At 41.5% G+C, this 21,698-nt stretch overlaps 3 protein-coding genes across 3 annotated transcripts; 1 reads left to right on the top strand and 2 right to left on the bottom strand.

Moving 5' to 3' along the window:
• Window positions 1–588: 588 nt before the first annotated feature.
• On the top strand, window positions 589–2,362 carry clec3ba (C-type lectin domain family 3, member Ba). Its single transcript, XM_086038317.1, has 3 exons — window positions 589–812; window positions 881–976; window positions 1,513–2,362. Exons 1-3 carry the CDS (start codon window positions 713–715, stop codon window positions 1,911–1,913), a joined length of 597 nt encoding a protein of 198 aa, XP_085894443.1. The 5' UTR covers window positions 589–712; the 3' UTR covers window positions 1,914–2,362.
• A 1,500-nt stretch (window positions 2,363–3,862) lies between these two features.
• cdcp1a (CUB domain containing protein 1a) lies at window positions 3,863–12,002 on the bottom strand. The gene is made up of 9 exons (XM_086038725.1): window positions 11,742–12,002; window positions 10,437–10,637; window positions 9,015–9,374; window positions 8,578–8,946; window positions 6,936–7,133; window positions 5,632–6,000; window positions 5,034–5,381; window positions 4,866–4,953; window positions 3,863–4,639 (listed from the first exon to the last, which is right to left on the bottom strand). Exons 1-9 carry the CDS (start codon window positions 11,866–11,868, stop codon window positions 4,216–4,218), a joined length of 2,484 nt encoding a protein of 827 aa, XP_085894851.1. The 5' UTR covers window positions 11,869–12,002; the 3' UTR covers window positions 3,863–4,215.
• Window positions 12,003–14,491: 2,489 nt separating this feature from the next.
• tmem158 (transmembrane protein 158) lies at window positions 14,492–15,852 on the bottom strand. Its single transcript, XM_086038726.1, has one exon. It carries the CDS (start codon window positions 15,707–15,709, stop codon window positions 15,008–15,010), a length of 702 nt encoding a protein of 233 aa, XP_085894852.1. The 5' UTR covers window positions 15,710–15,852; the 3' UTR covers window positions 14,492–15,007.
• Window positions 15,853–21,698: the final 5,846 nt, after the last annotated feature.

Raw genomic sequence — 21,698 nt, 5'->3', positions numbered from 1 at the left:
CTGAGCATCACCTTTTAGGATTTTTGATGTCATTATAAGTAGTACTGTGCAAGTGGTTATAATGTTGTGACTGCTCTGTGTATATTAAATCAACATACAGTATATTGCCATATAATTGTACACTAATGATAGAAAATAAAACATACAATTGGCTGCCCACTAAAAAAAACGACCCCAAAATCGGCCCCACCCCGAAGTTTGGGAAGAGCTCAGCAAAAATGAGAATAAATGAAAGTTTGTTGAAAATGTGACTGGTGCTGAAAAGAAACATGCTCTGACCTTTGACCTGTGATACCATCAGATGTTCTTTGAAATCATCGCTTGCAATATCTTTCACGTGCAGTATAAGAATCTCTTAACATAGCTCTTCACCTGGCTAGTATTTTGTACGGCTAAAGAAGCACTGACTAAATGCTTGGTAGGGGACTTCAATAATTCTGATCAACATGTTTAAAAAGCAGGCTGAAGACATTTCGAAACCAAACAGTCTTGTCTTTGTACTGCCAAAAGTTTTTGCGCAGTCCCCTTGCCCGCCTCCCCTCACGCTTTCCCAAATAACACAAACGTCTGTAAGACATCTGCAAAACATTTGAGCTGCCCGAGATAAGCGGTCTTCGTCTAACCGCTTCACCGCTCAGCAGTGTGGCTTCAACCCGCACGCAAAGGTGCAGGCTGACATCTTGGCGTTTGAAAAGTTTCCCTCAAGGATATCATGGAACGCGTGCAATACTTTTGCTTGGTGTTTCACCTTCTGGTGTTGATACAATGCACACACCAGCAGACAACAGAAAAGAAGAGAAGCCCAAAGAAAGGTAAGGTCAATATTCACACTTGGCCTCTGGATGTGATGCTAACTGTTCGTTTCTTTGAATCATGGCAGATTCGACCATTGCTGCAATTGAGGAACTAAAGAAACAAATAGAAGACATTGTTTATGACCTGAACTTGTTGAAGGAGCAGCAATCTCTGCAGTCAAGTAAGTTTGTTTCATAAATGCTGACTGACCCTGATAATAATAGCATTGTCATATACATGGATAATAATTGATGTATGCAAAATAATGGGTCATGATCCAAGGCGTACCACATCATGCGCAATCTAATCATGTTTGTCAATGGAAAGCAACAGCTTTCAATCCAAGGCATACCACATCATATGTATTCTAATCCTATAGTTTTTCAATGGAAAGGAGCAGCTCTCGATTCATGTGTAATCTAATTTTAGCAAAGGAAAGGACTGCAGCATCACTTGATCCAAGGTATACCACATCATGTGTAATCTAATTTCATGGTTAGCAATAGTAAAGAACAGATCTTGATCCAAGGCATACCACATCGTTGGTAATTAATTTGATCCGTCAGTAGAAAGGAACAGATCTTGATTCAAAGCGTACTACATTATGAGTACAATAATCAAATTTTATGTCAATCGAAAGCAACAGCTCTTGATCCAAAGTATACCACATCATGGATAATCTAATGTAATCTGTCAATTTTGTTCCATGCATGTCAGTGTGTCTGCGTGGAACGAAGGTCCCGGGCAAGTGTTTCCTCGCCGATCCGGTCAAGAAGACTTTCCACGCAGCCAGTGACGACTGCATCGCCAAGGGGGGCAGCCTGAGCACTCCCATCACAGGCGATGAAAACGACCAGCTGTACGCGTATGTGCGTCAGAGCATCAGCCGGGACGAGCCCATCTGGCTGGGCATCAATGACATGGTGACCGAAGGCCAGTGGTTGGACCAGTCGGGGTCCAACTTGCGCTTCAAGAACTGGGAGACCGAGATCACCATGCAGCCGGACGGCGGGCTCAGCCAGAACTGCGGCGTGTTGGCCACCACGGCCAACGGGAAGTGGTTTGATGAGAGCTGTCGAGCTGAAAAGGCTTCCGTGTGTGAATTTAACATTGTGTGACCAAAATTGCCTTCAAGATGCCATTGAGTACTAAATCCATTTTTGTAGAATGCTTCAAAACAATGCTCGACATCATTAACCACTCCCTCATTTACAACAGTAGTCAATAGGCCATTTTCATTCTACTGTATAGTGTTTTAAAAGCACTTATTGTAAATGCGCTTTATAAATAAAATTGTATTGTGTTGTATTATAAGCACCACTAGATTTCCATCCTTATATTCTTATAACATCAGCTAATCAAACAAATAAACATGTATTTTGCCTGCAAATGCTCCTCCGTACAATTTCTGTGGACCGCCAAGTACAAATATTTTGCATCTAACTAAATATTTTGGTCCCCAGGGCAGAGTGAGTCATGTAAATGATGACCAACCACGAGTTCAACGAGCTGTTATTGATGACTTCAACCCAACCCGGCTTGGGCCTGTGAGCTCAGAGAGGTTAAACATTGAAGGAGGAAGCGATTTGTTTGGAAAATAAAAAACCATAGAAACAAATGAGAAGCAGTGAATGATTTAGTTCAACACAATACTTGCTGTGACCGGTATGCTAGTTCAGGGGGGCGGGCTCAGTTAGGAGCCAAGATGATCACACAGACTGTAAAACTTCTGCTGGGGGCTATATTTGCTTTTACACGTCACTGAGTCAAGATTCTGAGTCATTTGAGGAGATGAAGACGTGCAAAGGGGAATTGTGTAAAATGTTCCACCCTCCAAATGAAATGACCTCACAAAACTTCATTTACAGGGAGGAAGCCTACATCATTAATATGCTCAGGTGTTGCCAGAAATATGTGATTTTAAAGTGACTTTTAACCTCTATTTTGGGATGTAAGAATTGTGTTGCGATATACCAGTGCTTCTCAAATAGTGGGGCCGGCCCCCCTGGGGGGGACGCTGTGCGATGCGTGTGACCCTGGGGAACATGTTTTTTTTCTGCCGTACCACAGTAAATCTAAATTCTAAATTCTTAATAAGGTTATTCTTGTAAATTGAACTATATCTCTTTCTTTTTGTTTTCTTTACGTTAACAAGGATACGATGTTATGCAGAGGTCGGTGTACCTACAACTATTTTATAGACAAATGCTATTATTTATAGTTGCAGCGGAGAGTGGGTGGTGGGGTCGGGGGCGCAAATTGTTTTGTGCTTGGCAGGGGGAGGGCGTAACAGAAAATAATTGAGAAGCACTGCGATATAGTGTACCTAGATATGCTACCACAAATTAGTCATAGCCTAGCACCAAAATGTGACTTTAAATAAATGCCTTTAGGAGAAGGAAATCACACCCAAAAAGACTGTAAATGTGCTATAACAGCATATCTTTAGTTCCCACTAAATAAGCATGTGAGTGTGAATGGTTGTCTGTCTCTATATGTGCCCAGTGACTGACTGGCAATCAGTCCAGAGAGTACTGGTGGTCTGCCTTTTGCCTTAAAGCAGAAGTCAGCCCAAACTTATTTTTTTAAAGAATATGTTCTATATAGGCCCACTAGTTGAAACACAGCATTCAGATTAATATTGTGTTTGTGTAATATGAATTAAGCAACCAAATCCAACCACTTTTAGCCATCTCAGGGGGCGGCCATTTTGTCACTTCTGTCAACTGAAAATGACATCACAGACCCTCAGAGCTCAAATAAAGACCAATCATGGCTCAGTTTCCGAAAACAGGTGAGCCGTGATTGGTCTTTATCTGAGTTTTGAGGGTCTGTGATGTAATTTTCAGTCGACAGAAGTGACAAAATGGCCGCCCCCAGAGAGGGCTGAAAACGAGTGAATTTTGCTGCTCAACTCCTATTTCATATTAGTCATATTGCCTTGTTTTTACTAGTGGGCCTTCTTAGAACATATTCTTGAAAAAATATGTTTAGGCTGACTTCCTCTTCACGTCAGCTGATGAGTTTTAGGTTTTTACAACCTTTCAGGCTGTTGGAGAACCAAGGATGCATTTCTTTGAGCCACTTTATTAGTATCAAAAATTGATTAAATGCATTTAAATAACACATACGAAATGCCTGTTCCTCAACATATGATTGGTACAAAAATACAATTTGAAAACAGCCTTTGTTTCAAAAGTACTTAGTACTATTTCCATTAGTCAAGAAAAGAGAAGCTCCGCCACTCGAGATAAAAGCAGGCAGCAGCAACAGGCAAGTCTGAACACGTGTACTTTGTGAATTTGGTGCAAAAACCCATGCAGGAAAAACAAGGTCTCATGAGGCCAAGCTTCAGTTCGTCACACAAGCGCCCCAGGAATTAAAAAAAAAAAAAAAGTCAGGTAGATATCCTACATCCAATCAGTTGCCTCCCTCCGGCTCCAGCCGTGCCTCCGTCGTAGTCGAGTGCTCCTCCAAGGAGGGCTGGGCCTGGTAAATCACATTGTCCACAAGGGCGTTGCTCTGGCTGGGGGGCCTGTTGGGAAGCGGGGGTGCCTGCTGAGGTGGCACCGGATATGCTTGGTAAACCCCCGTCTCTATGTTGTGTGTATCTTTAGACACCAGAGAGTCTGCGAAGGGCTCGTAGGTGTCCGACTCTGTGTAGATGCCCATCTCCGCCCCCTTCCTCAGCAGGTGGGTGTAGACCAGCGTGTCTTCAATGGAGGCGTACACATGGGACTCGTTGTCTTCACGGGTTTTAGGGAAGCCGTTGTATCCCGGACGGAAGCTGGTGCCGGTGGGATTGTAGATGGACACCTGCTGATTGAGCTTCTTTTTCTTCTTCCTGTTTGGTCACACGCAAGAGACAATTAGTGTCATACATACGTGCATGAGCATACCTTATGTACTTGCGAATACTTTCAAAAGTATTTGCCAGTCAAAATTGTTTACTCCACAATGGCAGTTCCACACTTCCATATAAATAATTACCGGTAATAATCTCAAAAAATAAAAAAAATAAAAGAAATGCTGATTGAAGCATGGTCAAATCATACATGTTTTGCACTTACTTAATTATGAAACACACAGCCACCAGCACGGCAATAAAAAGGAGCACCAGAGCAGCAACCACACTCACAATGATGATCAATAGTTGGTCTGAGTGAGAGAAAATGTTGCACTTCACTTTCTTCAATGTACAAATTGAATGCTCGACACAATAGAAGAGTAAAACTCACTTTTCTGGACGGTTAGCTCTGTGATGACCATGAAGTCTCCTCTCTCAGGCATGCAGTTAGACATGTTGAGATAGAAGCTCTCGCAGATGCTGACCTCGTCGGCCGCCTCGTCCTCCCTGCGGCTGTAGTCCTCCTCCAGACTGTCGAACCTCTGCACCCGGATGTTGGTGTGGCGGTTGGCGCACTTGGGCTGGCTGAGGTTGACGAACTTCAAGTGCGCCTCCATCTTCGGGGGGAGCGAGACGATCCAGGAGACGGTGGCGTAGGATTCCATCCCCGCTGGCCAACCGGGCGTCGCCAAAAGGAGTCTCGTGTCTCTTTTCGGGTATACTGTGAATATGTACCTTTCTGTGTTGGGCAGAAGCGGCCATCAACATCAATACACAAGGTTCATACATATTTTTCCCCACAATCAAATCAAGCATTGTCAGGATCAATTTTGGTGCTTTTAACCCACTCTAAATATCGGAGGCAGCTCTTATTTCTAATAGTACTATTGCTTTTATTTCACTCAATCTGCCATGTGAAGACATTTTGACCAGTAGGTGTTCAGGAAAGTGGCACATTGTTTAAAAGTAGGATTCAAACAGTTTGCTACCTGCTATCTCCTCTTTCAAGCTAGCCATCAACAACGGCTTCGCAAACGACCTCAGAGCTTGGCCTCCCACTCTGGTCACGGTGACCGAAACGTTGGTGTGGATCTGGACCTTCTGAATGGCTCCCTGAGGACAGAAGTGGCCCACAGTTGTGCCGCCGTCCTCCGTCAGGGCGATGACACTGTCGTTGCACCGCTGACCCGGCAAGGATTGCCGCAGGGGTCCGATTAAAGAGGTCAGCTCCACTGTTCCGTGGGGAGGAGGACGGAGGGCCCAGGTCACAGCGTTCAGGGGGGACGGGAGGCAGCTCGGCAAGGAAGGCACCATTAGAGGCACTGGAACCTTTGGGCAGTCTTTAAGTTGACTACAACCTATGGAAAATTATGAAGGACGGTAAAAATGAAGACTTTTAGAGGACATCTGGAAACATGTATTCACTTTTCCCACATAATGTTATCTGTTTATGTATTTTGGATTAATATATGCCCGATTCCAAAATTTAACAAATCCACTTTCTTTCCTCAAGCTTCTACACACCACAACATGAAAAGGCTGTGAATATTTATGCCGATGTGTTTGTTATTTCTAATAAATTTCCAAACATCTGAAAACTTTCATGTTGTTGATATGGTGTGTTGTGTGTAGAATTTTGAGGAAAGAAATTTGAACTAAGCTTTAAGATAACAACGCGGAAAAAGTGAATACTTTTTGGATGCACTGTAGTTATGAGGATATGCCATTAAAGCGGAAGTCAACCCCCTAAAATTCTTTACAATAATATGTTCTATGCAGCCCCACTAGTCCAAACACGACATTCTGATTGATACTGAGTTATATGAGTTAAGTAGTAAAATCCCCCCGTTTTTGTACATCTCAGGGGGTGACCATTTTGTCACTTGCTGTCAACTGAAAATGACATCACAGTTGCTCAGGGCTTATATAACGACCAATCATGGCTCAGCTTCAGAAAACAAGTGAGCCGTGATTGGTCGATAGCTGAGCCCTGAGCAAGTGTGATATCATCTTCAGTTGACAGCAAGCGCCAAAATGGCCGCCCCCTGAGATGGCTAAAAACGGGTGGATTTTGCTGCTTAATTTATATTCCACAAATGCAATATTAATCAGAATGCCATGTTTAGCGGAGGCGCATAGAACATATTGTAAAGACATTTTTTGGGTTGAATTCCACTTTAAACAAACTATTGCATTATGAAACATACTTTACTGGAATTAGGGCATGAGTGATTGTCATGAGTTTAAAGAAAAGCCTTAAACTAAAGCAAGCATGAGTCAACTGTGGATTTACCAATGACTCCGCTGGCTGTGACATTGATGTCTTGAGGAAGACAGTCCTGAAAAGACAGTTGAGAAACGCTTCCGGATGGGATGGTGATCTTCTCTGTTATCACAGAGTTCATCTTCATTTCACATCCAGAAGCCATCTTCAGCCTCTCCACGTGCAGAGAAAGACCCTTGCTTTTCTTCAGGTCTACGCTACAAAACACTGCAGGGGACAATTGAAAGAGTTACGAGCCTTTTTCTCCTCATTTATTCCCAAAGCAGACGTAAAACAAGATCCCTCCCGTCACTGGAGGAGTTTCCCGCTGAGCTGCTGTCATTCATGACTAAGCGGTGAGGCAACATAAGAGCTTCCCGGGCATGCAAACCTGGGGGCATCTATAAATCACACGCTCTACGTCATCACTACACCCAAGTTGTCTCAAAATTGTGTGTTAAAAAAAAAAAGAAAAAAAGAAGAAGAAATACAAGTCGCACAGTGGACATTTAACATTGATGAGAAAAAAAAAAAGTCACACAGAAGGTCTCCACATTGCACACAGTTTTACATTTTGTACATTTTGCCATCACAGCCTGCACTGTTATTGCAACAGGATATGAAAATGGAAAATATATGTTGCCTGCTACAACATGTCCTATCTTAATCAGTCGTCCTAACTGCATTGTGGAGCAAAACTAAACAAACCACTTTGGTAAAAAATGTGATGATTTAGGAGTCACTTGCTAAAAAAAAACAGACACTGCATACAATGTGAACTAATCTCACTGTACAACTCCCATTTAAATTGCCGGTAACTAACAGGAACCTGATTCTCTTGCACTTTAGTAAAACAGCTCTAATTAATGTCATTACCATCCATTTGTGTTTTTTACAATGTGAATAAAATAACTTAAATTTAATAAATCATTAAAGCAACAAGCTACAAGTAGTGGTCAATCTGTGAAGGTGAGATTATTTCTCTGCAAATCGAAAAACACGACAACATATTAATATTCACTCACACATTAATGTTCACTCCATCACACATTCCACCTCATGAAAAAAATAAATAAATAAAACGACTTTATTTTAAGTCACTGATTAACCCAGTTCATTTGGGTGGGGATTAGGAAAAGAGCTGCATATCAATAATGCTTGTTGCAGTTTTACCAACACTGTTACATTAATTTCTCATAAATAAATGTAGCAGTCTGGGTGGCAACAGAAAATAAAAATAACCACTGTAGTGAGTACAGCTTGATTGTATACCACACATAAAAATCGAACATTGTTCCCCATTTTACACTACATTTAAACTGAATCAACAAGGTCTGACTACCTTATTCCATAAATATTCAAGATGCAGCATGTGCAATGACGGCTCGCCACAAAAGAAACTTGCAATCTAGTTCCACACTTCAGGATGTTTTCCCAACCATTGAAAAACATGTTTTCTCTCAACAACTATGTCACTTTTAATAATAGCCCTGATCATTTAAATCATCCAAATATAATGACTGATTCCTAAATAATAGTACATGTCTGTGAAACGTACAATACGCTACATTGACCAACTGATTACTATATTTTAAATCCCAAGCGGTGGCGTGTAATGGCAAAACCCTCCGATTGTCCAATAGTTACTCTAATTGTAAACCGATTTATATACCTGGTGAGCTCGCCCTTGAAGATGTCACCTTGAGTTTCAGGGAGAGTCCAGGAGAACCAGCTCGTCTTCTGTTCATCTCACAGTTCCTGAGAATCAGAGAAAAGTCTCCCTGATTCTGAACCGGCTGGGTGTCCGCCAGGCCCATCACCAGCGCCCGCCTGCCTTTGCTGTGGTACTCGGCCGCAGTTTCCTTCTTCAGACAACGTGGCTCTGTGAGGTCAAGGAACTCCAGCGCTGCTTTTTGTTTATCCTTGAGCTCAAAGCACCACTCCATCACGTCGTCATCGGGAAAACTCTCGGGGAAGTTTGGAGAGAGCAACTCAGTGGAATATGTCCCTTGTGGCAGAGATAAAGTGATTTTGGCAAGAGCTAAGGGAGAGAGAAAAAAATGAGACTCAAGACAAGATGGAGACGATTGTATTAGGAATCTAACTTACATTTGATGCCCTCCCCAACAGACACGGCAAAATTGTCGCCTTGGACTTCCAGTCCTGGCGGGACATCCAGAGACAAGCTACCCTGGTTTAGAATCCGAGCACTGTTGATGGGGCCTGTCCTGCAGTATTTGCCAATGAGCACAGTCCCTGTCTTCTGGAAGGCCTTTAGGGTGTAGGTGTGCATATCTGGACAGTTTTCAGATGGAGGGATTTGTCTCAAACCCTTGGCGAAGTCCACTTGGACCGATTTTGGTCCTGAGGCTTTCAGGTTCCAGGTGAACGTGCGGTGGAAATCCAACCACGGACTGAAGCCTAAAACCCCCTGCAGGAGGTCATCACCGCATGCCTTTGTGGTACATTCTAAGAAGAGATATAGTAGTGAGCATCAGTCAAGTTTAGAAATGGGAAAACTTTGTGCTCAAAGGCCATATTTGATTTTTAAAATGGACGGACAGGCTAGGTCATTTAGGGCACAAAGAAAGTAACCGTATGTAAAAAAAATATATATATATTCATTCATTCACATTTTTAAATGTTCTTACTAGTAATTTAATTGGAATTATTTAACCAATGATTTAATAAATATACATCAGATGTTAAATGTACTGTATACAGTGGACCCCCTGCTATTTATGGAAGCTATGGACCTGGCCATCCCATGAAGAGCGAAAATCTGCATAAAATAGACAGCCATTGAAATGCCTTGGGGTGGGAGGGGGGTAAAAAATAATAAAACCCAATATATTTAAAAAAAAACAAAAAACAAAACACTGGTAAACCTCCAACATGCGTTTTCCAACAAAAAAATCAGGGGGAAATTGGGGAAAACCACCAACCCAGGACCCCGCCAACAAAAAATTAAATATTGGGAAAATATTTCAAAATAAAAACTGCCGAACCATGGAAATGCAGGGGTCCACTCATGTATATAAACTTGCTAATATTTTGGAATATTATCACTTACAATAAGACAATCAAAAATTATCTAATTTGATAAATGAATTCAAAAATGAATTTTTAATCCGCATTTTAATTATCACATTTTATTATTACAGATATTACAAGACTCTTGATGGTATAAATTGTCCCAATTTGGTAAATTTCTTTCTTTTTTTTTTTTTCAAATAAATATATAGTATTGGTCAAGCCACACGTGTGAGTTTGTGAGTGTGTGTGTCTTACAAATTCCTGACTAATGTAAAGTATTGAAAATGGCTTGCTCTCTTTGACGATGCAACGATAATAGCTGAACAAACTATGCTATGCTAATGCTATTCCTGGGGTCCCCTGAAAGGTGATGATTTTGGAGGAATAAGGATTCTACCCGATGCCTGTGGAATGGATATTATAACCGGAGAGTGTCCTTGCCCTGATCTAGCTTCTTTATAAGAGAACTTTCAGACAACAGTGTTGAATTGTTACCTATTTTTCGAATGATCTCCACTCTGAACACATTTTCAGGTTGGGGGCAATTGAATTCCAGTGAGTCAGGGGTGCCGCCTTCTAACAATAGTGGCTCTTCACAATTGCCCGTTGCCTTGGAGCACACTTTGCATAATGAGCCTTTGGCCAGCTTGCTGATGTTGACTGTGGTGCCAGGGAAGAACGCCAACACCCGGAACCCTGGAAATAAGTTGATGAGAAAATGAAGGCCTGCATCTCACTCCCATTGCACCAATGACCGGACCGAATGTTTTCACTTCTTATTCTCCAATGCTTCCTAAAACATTCAACTTGCAATAGGAAATCAGTCACTTTATGGCTATGGTCAAGGGAGCCATTTGTAGAGCCAAAATGAAGTCTGTATACAAGGTAAAAGCCATCCAACTAGTTTCTAGAGGTCGTTTGTTCTTATTCGGGTCACATGTAAAAGGTACAAACAACCATTTGCACCCACATTCACGCCTATCGGCAATTTAGAGCCTTCACCTAACAGGCCTGTTTATGGAATGTGGGGGGGGGGAAGCTGGAGGAGCCGGAGAAAATCCACACAAGCATGATGTGATCATTCAAATTCCACACAGGAAGACCGAGACAAGATTTGAACCCAGAACCTCAAAATTTGAGGCTAACATCGAAGATAACTTACACTACCACACTTACACTACCTTCAATTTGGTTAGAATATTACATTTTCTGACCCTGCATGCATATTTTACATATAACTATAACATATAACATGTAACTGCAACCAAACTTGTCAGATATGAGAGTTTATTGATGATTTTTGTCCATGTTTATATTTCAAAGTTTTATAAGATTTTTTTGGCGTTCATATAGTTTGATGAGATTATATCCATCCATGTGTGGCTTTTCCAAATGTCCATACAATTTACCCATCATTCAAAATAAACATTCAGGTTGATAATGTATATAAAAAAATACTGTACTAGTAGTTGTACACCAAAGCCAGCAATCGATTTGATTGGCAAATGTTTGAAAATAATAATTCGTATTCTTATTATTCAAAATAAAAGGCCACACCAATACCAACAGAAACATTTCGTAATGAAACTCATTGTCATTATGGCCCTGCACGGTTTCTTTCACCAAGAAACAGCGAGTAGACTCTCAAAAGTCAACCCCACTACAGCACAATTTTACGCAGGTTGTTAGCCGTAACTAACCAAACTTGTAATCTGTGTAATTCCTCGGATACCAACCAACTCTACAGTACTTTCCCAGTGTTAAGTGTTTTATCGTTTAATAATTAAACTCTTAACTTACCTGAAATCGCGGAAACAAAAAAGAGAAAACAAAGTGGGACTCTCAAAAGCGGCATGCTGCCCAATAATTCACAGGTACTGTCACTTTGTTCCCGAGTGAAATTACTGGACCTTTGAACATGCTGCATTCAATTCGGTCTTCGTCGGGGGAGGGTATTAAAAAAAATAGTTCGTAACTGTTGATCGTTGATGAGATTGTACCCACTTCCTGGATCTGTATGCGCGCGCGCGTGTGTGTGTGTGTGTGCGTGTGGTAAAGGCGTGGTAATCTGCAGGTAAACCTACTGCTCTTCCAGGCAGCCGTAATTTACGCACGTACGTAAAGTAGAAGTACAAATGTGTGTTAAAAAAACAACAAAAAAAACAAAAAAAAACACTCGTAAAATTAGAATCGATTCATATCCTGTTCTTTGGTATAAATAAATAAATAAATAAATAAATAAATAAATAAATAAATAAATAAATAAAGTCTGAAATGTACTTAAGTACAAAAGTTAAAAGTATGAGTTATATACATTACCCGTTTTGATAACTTGGCACTTTCACGGGAACGTGAACCAAGAAATTGTGAACCAAGTAATAAGATAATTTATCTAATGATCATTGAAAATATATGTCTTTATTTGTGTGGTTTTCATCATTAGATGGACAATTTTTGAAAGCGAGAAACTCATCATTGTATATACCGTATAGGCAAGCAATACACGAGCCATCCCCACGAATTATTCTTGTATAGACGATGACACCGAATAAATATCTTGGTCATAAATGAAACAGGTGAGTGTTATAGATGGTTAGCAAAGGAGCATCCCTGAAAGGCTCTATTGTTTACAAGCAAGGATGTAGTGAGGTTCACTGCTTTGCAACAGTGCGATGTAATCCAAACCAAATAGTCCCAACAGTTAAAGAACAACGTTTCTCAGTGTATAATTGCAACAAATTTAGGGATTTCATCATCTACATTCCATAATATCATAAAAAGTTTCATAGAGTCTGGTGAAATCTCTGGACAAAAGCCGCAAGAACAGGCCAAAAACCAATAATGAATGTCTGTGATGTTCGATACCTCAGGTGGCACTACATTAAAAATACCATTATTGGATAAAGGATATTGCTATGTTGTATCATGGACACTTTAGAAAACCATAGTCAGTTCACGCAGCTAATCACTATATGTACAAATGCAAGTTAAAACTCTACCATGCAAAGAAAAAGCCATATCAACAACACCCAGAACACCACCGGCTTTTCTGGGACTGAGCTCATTGGAGATGGACCGACGCAAAGTGAATAAATGTGTTGTGGTCTGACGAGTCCACATTTAATTTTTTTCTATTTGCAAATCATGGATTCTGTGTCGTCCGGCCGGGCCACAGAGGAAAAGTGAAAATTGTTATCAGCACAAAGTTCAAAAGCCAGCATCCGTGATGGTATGGGGGATGTGTTCGATGTATTTTTATGTGAAGGGTGTTTCCGCGTTACAGACATCGCATTTACGTGAAACTTAAAAAAATGCCAAGCCACATTCTGTGTGTTGCAATAAAGTTGCTTTATAGTAAAAGCGTACGAGTACGAGCATTTGCCAGCACTTCAGACCCGTCTCCCATTGAAAATGTGTGGCACATTATGAAGCACAAAACAAGAGAACGGAAACCTGGGAGTGTTGAGCAAGTAAAGTTGTCCCTTTAGCAAGAATGGATTAGGCTTGCACCTACAAAGCTTCAACAATTAGTGTCCTCAATTCCCAAATGCTTTTTGAGAGTGATGTTAAAAGGAATGGTGATGTAACACGATGGTAAACATGCCCATGCCCCAGTTTCTCTGGAATGTGTTGCTGGCATCAAACTCAAAATGTGAGAACATTTACAAAAAACAATAAAGTTAATCAGTTTGAACGTTGAATACTGTGTCTTGTCTTTGTAGTTTATTCACTGAATGACTATATGTTGAAAATGATTTGTAAATTATTGCATTCGGAGTTTAATTACATTTGACAAAATTTCCCAACTTCATTGGAATTGAGGTTTGTAATTTCAAGAAAAAATACTGTCTGAGATTTATATGAGCGTTATCAGGACATAAAATCACCTACTATATTTCGGGATATAAAATGTCCATCGCACAGCACTATGCAGAAACATCTTTTGTATTATCATATCATATGATGATCATAATGGTATCGATAATGTCATATAACATTTCTATTATTTCACCTAATTGAGAAGGGATGAGAGAATTGGTAAGGAATCAGATGGATAAGAAGTATCGATACTGGAATAGGTATCACCAATTTCCTATAAATTCCCATCCTTAGGCACTATGGCCCCTCTCACATCATAGAAGTTGTATCGAGACCGTTTTCCCCTAAAGGAGGGCCACAAAGATTTAGGTCCGCTGATAGTGTAGTGGTACACACGCCCGAGTTGTGTGCGGGCAGCGTGGGATCGATTCCCGCTCAGTGACAGTGTCTATGTGTGCCCTGCGACTGGCTGGCGACCAGTTCGGGGTGTAGTCTGCCTTCGCCCGTTGACGGCTGGGATAGGCTCCAGCAACTCCCCGCGACCCTGTATAGGATAAGCGGTTTGGAAGATGACATGACATGACATGACAAAGATTTAGTTATCCATCAAGGTTTTGTCATTTTACCAATGTAGAATTCGCACATTTCCAAACACTCGAGGCATTTGCTTCTCAAGATGTGGTCAGGTGCAATCAGACAAGTTAAAAAAATATCTTACAGAATAAACAATATATCATATAATATTTTATTGTCATGTATATATTGTGACATAGATACAAATAAAGCACATACTATATATTGAGCTCGATATTACAAATCTAGCATTATAAACATTGAAACCCACTTAAACAAGTCCTTCGTCAGAAAAGGCGCACATTTCATATAGAGATTATATGTTTTTTCAGTACATGTGCAGTGCAAAAGTTCTACACGAGGTATAAGGCATACATTCTAGAAAGGTTCAAAATTACAAAGACGGTTTTAAAGAGCAAATTGTGCACACTTTACGCTGACGCATCATAGGCTATACAGGCCTACAAGTATAGAAAAACATATTGGTATTTATTGGTCCCACTAGAATTTACGCATACGTACCGTACATTCATACCGTGATCCTCTGAGGAGGTTTATTGGAATTCCAAACGACCTAAATTTCAGTAAACAGTCGTTCACTCATTGTGGCAAGGAGTATAATGGCTACAATTAATATTAGGTATAGGCAGCACGGGCTCGTCGGATCAGATCAGTCATCTGGGTCTTCTCTGCTCCATCCCATTAGGTAGGAAGCCTGCAATGATAGGAACCGGCCATATGAGAGCAGCAACGCTCCACACGATGATGACCAGAGTCATGAAACAAGCCACAAGTGTGGACTCGATGGGCTTTCTGTTCAGCCTCCAACTTTTGTCACCCTTCAGCTCGTCGAGGCTGAAATCCACGCAGCAAAACGTGACCTGATCGCCGCTCTGCTGGCCCCTCGCCCTGCCGGGGCCGAGCCTCCTGTAGCGGGACAACCCGCAGCCCACGCACAGCCTCAACTCCTGCTGACCCCCGGTGGTCCCCAGATGCTCGATGACCACGGGCGAGATGGCCCGGTTGAAAGAGGCGGAGAAAAAAGCCCGTCCGTGATTGTTGGTAGTGTAGATGAGCACGTCGCACTGAAAGCCGAAGCTGCTGTCCCAGCGGGCCACCAACGAGGAGGGCAGCAGTCTCTGGACGCTCACGTTGCATTGCGAGGGCGTCTGCACGGACGACGCGTCCGGGGACGCTTCGCTCCCTTCCGCGGACCTCTTGGACAGGCGCACGTCCAGCCCCAGGTCGGCCAGGAACCTGTTGGAGGAGTTGACGGGCGGCAGCAGCATGTCCTCGTCGCTCCAGCCCTGGCATCGCTGGACAAGTCCGGACACCGCGGTCAGAGCCAGCAGCAGGGTCGGACACTTGTTCAGCATGGCCCGGGGCGCGTGTCTCCTGCTCACATGGTGCGTGGGACGAACCGCTGGCGATTTTTAACCGCGCCGATCCAGATGGAGAGATTCAATCCTCTGCCCGACTGTTGCGAATGGAAACGTCCAATGGCTGTCACATGCGCGCACCCCCTCCTCCCTCCCTTTGGATATTCTCCTCATCCAACTGTGTCCTGCGCGCCTGTGGCACCGTGTGCTCCCCTCACTCCCTTTCTCCCCCTCGCTGTCATTCAACAAAGGAAAACCGAAAAGGAACAAGAGGTAGATAGACACGTACTGTATGTTCCTTTAATAAAATTGCTTGGAGCTTTCTGCTTTCTCTGACAAAGAGCTGCTTGCCATGTTGAACAGTTGTGGGAAGTAAAGAAGTAAAAATATGTTGTAGATATTTATAGTTATGTGTTGGCTACTTGAATTGAGTGTTTATTTCCCTTACAACCATTCACTATTACGACACGTATACTGCATCTGTGCGTTCTTGTCGTTGATTTAGGCAGAATAAAACTCGAACAGCGACATGGAAGATTATGGCAATAGAGTCGGAGAAGCAAGATATTCCCCGTCCATGGTCTTGTTTAAGAGGAATTGTTGATGTTGTTGTTCACAGATATTGATTAGTGGCGAATAGATTGTTTTGTGGCTAAAAACTATATGATCTTGTATACGCAATGTCTATTCTAAAAAAACACAAGCAGGCTTAAGAGTATTTTTTTGGTGCTACTTTATTTTGTTACTCGTTTCACAGCATTAGCAATCAAGCATTTTGACAAAAGGTGAGTTATGTAATTTGGACTACTTTGTCCTCTTATTGTTAAACTATCTGACAGCTTAAGTTAGCCTTATAATATTTACAAAAGATTTTAATTTTGTTTTAATGGTTCTCACTAACTAAAAAGTGTGAATATGAGAAAATGTTCCCATTTCCTGAGCAAGATAAAGTCCTTAAAATCCCTGTTAAGGATTATTATTTAACAAGTCTCTTTAACTGAAATTGATGAAAACTTTAATCAACATTTAATATAGTTTACCATTTCACTGTTTTCCCTCGAAGTGTCTTCATTTTAGTTTGAACACTTCCAAAACTTGCACTATTATAACAAATAATTGTCTTATTCCTAGTTAGCTGGTCTAAGCTCATAAATGTGCAGCCATCAACCTACTGCATTATTATGATGATATAATATTAGTTGCTCAAGTGAAGTTACACAAAGGCTGTTGAAGCCTTTTTTTTGCTGCTATGTACTATATATATATATATATATATATATATATATATATATATATATATATATGTTAGGGATGTTCCGATCAGGTTTTATGATACCGATCATGCATGAGTGAGATCGGCAGATACTGATTCTGATCACATGGAATAGCTGTCTATTTTTCCATTTACCGGTATTTATGGTGACTGCTATTATGCAATATTATCTGAAAAAAAACAGCCATATTATTGCCGTAATTTTGACAAAAATCTATATATATTTTCAAAAGCATGAAGAAATACAAAACCGTTGCTGGCACAATACAACAATTACTCAGTCACAAAGCTAATTGAAAAACCAGCTTTTAGTGACACAGTTTTTAACAGATCAAAATAATCAGCAGTCTTAAAAGACTTAATTATGCAAAAAGTCAAATAAATAACATGAGACCTAAACACGCATGGTTTAGAATATAATCAAAGTAGAAAAAATAGTCACATGCAGGCTTCACTCGAATAAAATATTCAATGAGTTCCTAAATTGAAACGACTCAGGACCTTGGTTTCTTGTCATGTGCATACACAAACTATCTTGTGCATTTGTCAACGAGAAAACAGTAACGTATCATGCATAACACATTTTGGAATACATATGCCTCGTTCGAACATTGTCATTAAAAGCAGTACGCGAGCGAAAAACTCCCTTGTTAGACTCAACATCGACACAGGACTGACATCCGAGCTCCATTTAACACTTGTAAAACTTAAACAGGATAATAGGCCTTCTTTTTGGAAACTTTCGATGCGACAATTCACTCTGGTGGAGCTACGTCTGAGAAGTATTTGCGTCCCGGTAGCACGTAGCTAGCGAGGCTCGAAGTGGGCGAGCCGATGGCGGAATCCGGTGTCTTCCACCACGAGAATGGTTGGTCATCAAGTCCGATAAATTTCATTATTTTCCTGGTTATTTGCGTTGCCTTTGGCCTGTCGCGCTGATATGGGTTTGAGTTGGTCAGCATGGGCTGTGTTAGCTGCCGTTTCATTGTTGCCGCTGCTTCAATGCAGTGAGCCTGGTAAACTCACCATAGTCTTGAAGGATCTGAATCTATAAGAAGGGCTTTATATTAGCCAAAAGGTTAACCAAAAACCAAATTGGGAATTACACATCGCATAATCAGTTCAAAGTCAGCGTGCCCTGATCTGAGCACGGGACCAGCTGGTGAAGATCAGCCCCATAGGCAGGGACAGCCAGGGAGGAGACCAACCCACATTATGTTAGGATTTTGAAGACAGTATAAATGTGAGGGCTGCATGTTAGACCGCGCCCCTTTTCTGCCCTCGCCCATCTCGGGTGAGAGCATTTGCGAGGATGGAAAAGCTGCCCAGATCTGATCATTGTATGATTCCTGAAGTTCAGAGATGGTAAAGAAAACTGACGAAAAAATTCATTCGATTTGTGTGAGTTTTTATTTATATTGGATACCTTCTTGAAAGATAAAACGAACGAACACGCACTGAGTAAGTAGTTGTTTTGTAAATTGCTAATTGGGCTTGTGGACTCGAGACCTACAAAACTCCAACAGTCTTCCAATTGCTTGTTCTTCAAATGTCGGATTAAGTTGGTTGTGTTGCAACTTGTGGCCATGCTCCCCCCGCGAGGTACCTTTTCATGGTATATATTACAAGACGCAAACTACACACAGCAGTTAGCAGCACAGACATGTTTGTCTGTTTGTGATTGCCGCCGATGTGGTTTGTACCGTATTACAATTTTAGTATAGAAGCAAATAAATGCTATTTGTTTTAAAGACAAACAACCAGTAAAGCTTCTGCGTTTGTTATGGGATGCTACACTTCAAAAAACATGGCAACACATCTATTAAAATGTAAACTAATTTTCCTTTCACTTTACTTCTCGTCCTCCATAGAAAGGGAAGGGGGGTGGTAATAATGGCAGCATTATGTTCATAATTATGTATTGTGTCAGACAATGACAATGAGCTATTGGCAGAACTGGATTGTCAAACAGGAATAACAAAGAGATGATTCTTCTTGTATGCAACTTTCTCTTAGCAATTGATGACGCCAACAAACGTCACTTGAAAGGACTGTTTGCCTCTGTGCTGCTTAAATAGTATAATTTGCTGTAGAGGGCTTGGCTTCGTGGATTTGATGTGATGGTCAGCTGAAGTGAAAAACACTTTGGCCCCAATTTGCACCCGAAAGCACTTGTCCTCTTCTTCTGTTTTAATTATGACAGCAAACCTTTTTGCTTGCATCGTGCGCTTGTTTTAGTTCCAGTTCTGCACACTCAGACATTTCACTCTTTCCAAACACCGGTCCTTCCGTCTCAGATACGCCATTGTGAACAGAGCAAAAATGTAAATGGTTTTCTTGTTCATTAATTATGCTATAAAAATGTAAATTGGTTTGGTGACAAAAATACAAATGGGACTAAGATAAAGTCTCTTGTGCCAAAGGAGAATGCATAAAAGATTCATTGATTCAAAGTGTGGCTCTTTCCACAGGAAGCCGAGATGAGGAAGCATTTGTGGCATGTGGCTGGCCGGCAGCCGCTCTGTGCTGGATCAGACACCATTAGTCTGAAACGCAGACTCTGACTTAATTAGAAACCAAGAATTAGCTCCTTGCATCCTCATAACCGCAAAGTTCAGCTCCGCTCTCACATCAGAGTCTGGTGAAACCCCCATTTGTCTCCTGTGGGCCTGTCATATCACCAATCACTGCCAGGACTCATCACCACGGCAACCAAATGGTGCTCTCCCTGGAGGTGCGAGAACAGTGGAGTCCACTGATGAGGAACAATACAGTATGTTCAGTGGAGGAAGACAATCCTAATATTTCACTGTCGCCGTTTAGTCTGATTCAAGACAGCAGTCTCTTGCAAAGTAGTAGCAGAAGAAAGCGGTGGAATTGTGAATTGGTATATGCTACATAAATGTGCTGAAGAGAAGAAAAAAAAGATTTAATATTAAAATATTGACTTTATAAAAAGAAGAAACGGCAGCACAGTGGATTATTTGGCTAACAAATCGTGCTCGTAGTCATCTTGGCTAAGGGCTTCTCAGTGACAACAAGACAACTAGCTTCTTGCATTGAAGAGCTACTTCAACTGTCTGTTGTTGCGAAACCAAGCCAGATCAGAGTGATTGATAGTGCAGAAGCTTTAAGATCTTCCTCCAACCACACATCTGACCCTCCTACATATCATGTATCCAGCCATGCTTCTCTCCTCCATGCGAACAGATAAGTGAAGGGCGCATGAGTCTGTCAATGTGAAATACACCCAGGAATAACATCACACTTATCAGGCTCTGAGAATAACAGTCAGGGGTATGCAGAGACCCATCAGGAAGCTCCTTTCTCTTCTTGGGCAGCTGGTGTGAGATTGCTTCTCTGTGATGCCACAAACACCACAAACCAACCTTTCCCTGATTGGGAAGTGCACGTTGTTCAAGGTCATCTTGGACAGGTAAAGGCGAGCCCCTGCCCAAATGCATTCAGTGATCAGTTTTCCACATAACGCACTGCTGCTCCAGCAGCTCCATGTGGTCATTTGTCTTGTGGTTCTCTGCTCGTGAAACGTAATCGTCCCCAGAAACAAGCAAAGAGAACCGGCAAGGTGATTACCGTTTTTTTGTCATGGCGGGAACAGGGAGGCGGATGTGGGTAGAGTAGGATGATTGGTTCCTTTCAAAAGGGATTTGTTTGAAAAACAACCAACAATCTGCTGAGACCCAAAGGCAACAGCAATTCACAAATGCTCAGCTTCAACACTGTATCCCCCCAGCCCCCCATAATATTCATCTAGATAGAAAGACTTTTTGGAATCATACGCAGCTATTTTGGGTTGCTCGTTAGAGAAAAATGAAAATAAGTGGAACATTGAGGCGAAGATGGACCGTTGAAACGGGATGAGACTTTTCTCAGAAGTATTTCCATGCCTTGTTTCTGTTTTTAGTGAGTTGTTGCTCTACAGATTTGCAGCATCAAACCTGCTGCCAGCACAGACAGCATGAAGCTGCCACCTGTCCCTACATTTTACTTTTTTACCATTTTCCCTCATGCCCCATCTTCAAACTTTTATATGGATTAAAAACACAAGCAGATACAGCAATCATATACTGTAGGTTATTGAATAATAAAAAAAAAAAAAAAGGATCTGATCATATCTTATCTATGCCAGCGACAATTAGGTCCCAGACAGAACAATTAAATCCTAGATGGTAGAAGGTACAATTAACCTGTGTATTCACATTCATTGCCCACAAAATTTGATAGTCTAGACCACAGGTGTCAAACTCAAGGCCTGGGAGCCAGATCTGGGCCGCCACATCATTATGTGTCATGTGTCATCTTCCAAACCGCTGATCCTGTAGAGGGTCGTGGGGAGGTGCTAGAGCCTATCCCAGCTGACAATGGGCGAAAGGCAGACTACACCCTGAACTGATCGCCAGCCAGTCGCAGGGGACACACAGACACCGTCACTGAGCGGGAACCGATCCCACGCTGCCCGCACACAACCTAGGCGTGTGTAGCACTACACCATCAGTGACTCCACATCATTATATGTGCAGTGTGCATTAACCCTTTCTTGCATAGTGGTCACTACAGTGGACAGCTATTTAAAAGTTGCTTTCGCCTATATTAATTAATCTAAATTTTTAAAAATATGTTTAACCCTTTCATGCATTAATTATGACTTAATGTTATTATTTGAAATATAAATATATCTTTTAATTTAATTGA

Source organism: Filicampus tigris, chromosome 8, assembly GCF_054856515.1.
Source record: "Filicampus tigris isolate MCC_2025a chromosome 8, RoL_Ftig_1.0, whole genome shotgun sequence".
Taxonomy (NCBI): Eukaryota; Metazoa; Chordata; class Actinopteri; order Syngnathiformes; family Syngnathidae; genus Filicampus; species Filicampus tigris.
The sequence above is the reverse complement of the archived record's forward strand: the minus strand, read 5'-3'. Positions and strand labels throughout refer to the sequence as shown.

Coding starts and splice junctions, on each gene's coding strand:
- cdcp1a (XM_086038725.1), bottom strand. CDS start 11,868: ATGCAGCATGTTCAAAGGTCCAGTAATTTCACTCGGGAACAAAGTGAC. Junction 7,134..8,577: donor TTCAAGGGCGAGCTCACCAG/GTATATAAATCG, acceptor TGTCCCCTGCAG/TGTTTTGTAGCGTAGACCTG. Junction 6,001..6,935: donor CACAGCCAGCGGAGTCATTG/GTAAATCCACAG, acceptor AATTTTCCATAG/GTTGTAGTCAACTTAAAGAC.
- tmem158 (XM_086038726.1), bottom strand. CDS start 15,709: ATGCTGAACAAGTGTCCGACCCTGCTGCTGGCTCTGACCGCGGTGTCC.
- clec3ba (XM_086038317.1), top strand. CDS start 713: ATGGAACGCGTGCAATACTTTTGCTTGGTGTTTCACCTTCTGGTGTTG. Junction 813..880: donor GAAGAGAAGCCCAAAGAAAG/GTAAGGTCAATA, acceptor GAATCATGGCAG/ATTCGACCATTGCTGCAATT. Junction 977..1,512: donor GCAGCAATCTCTGCAGTCAA/GTAAGTTTGTTT, acceptor CATGCATGTCAG/TGTGTCTGCGTGGAACGAAG.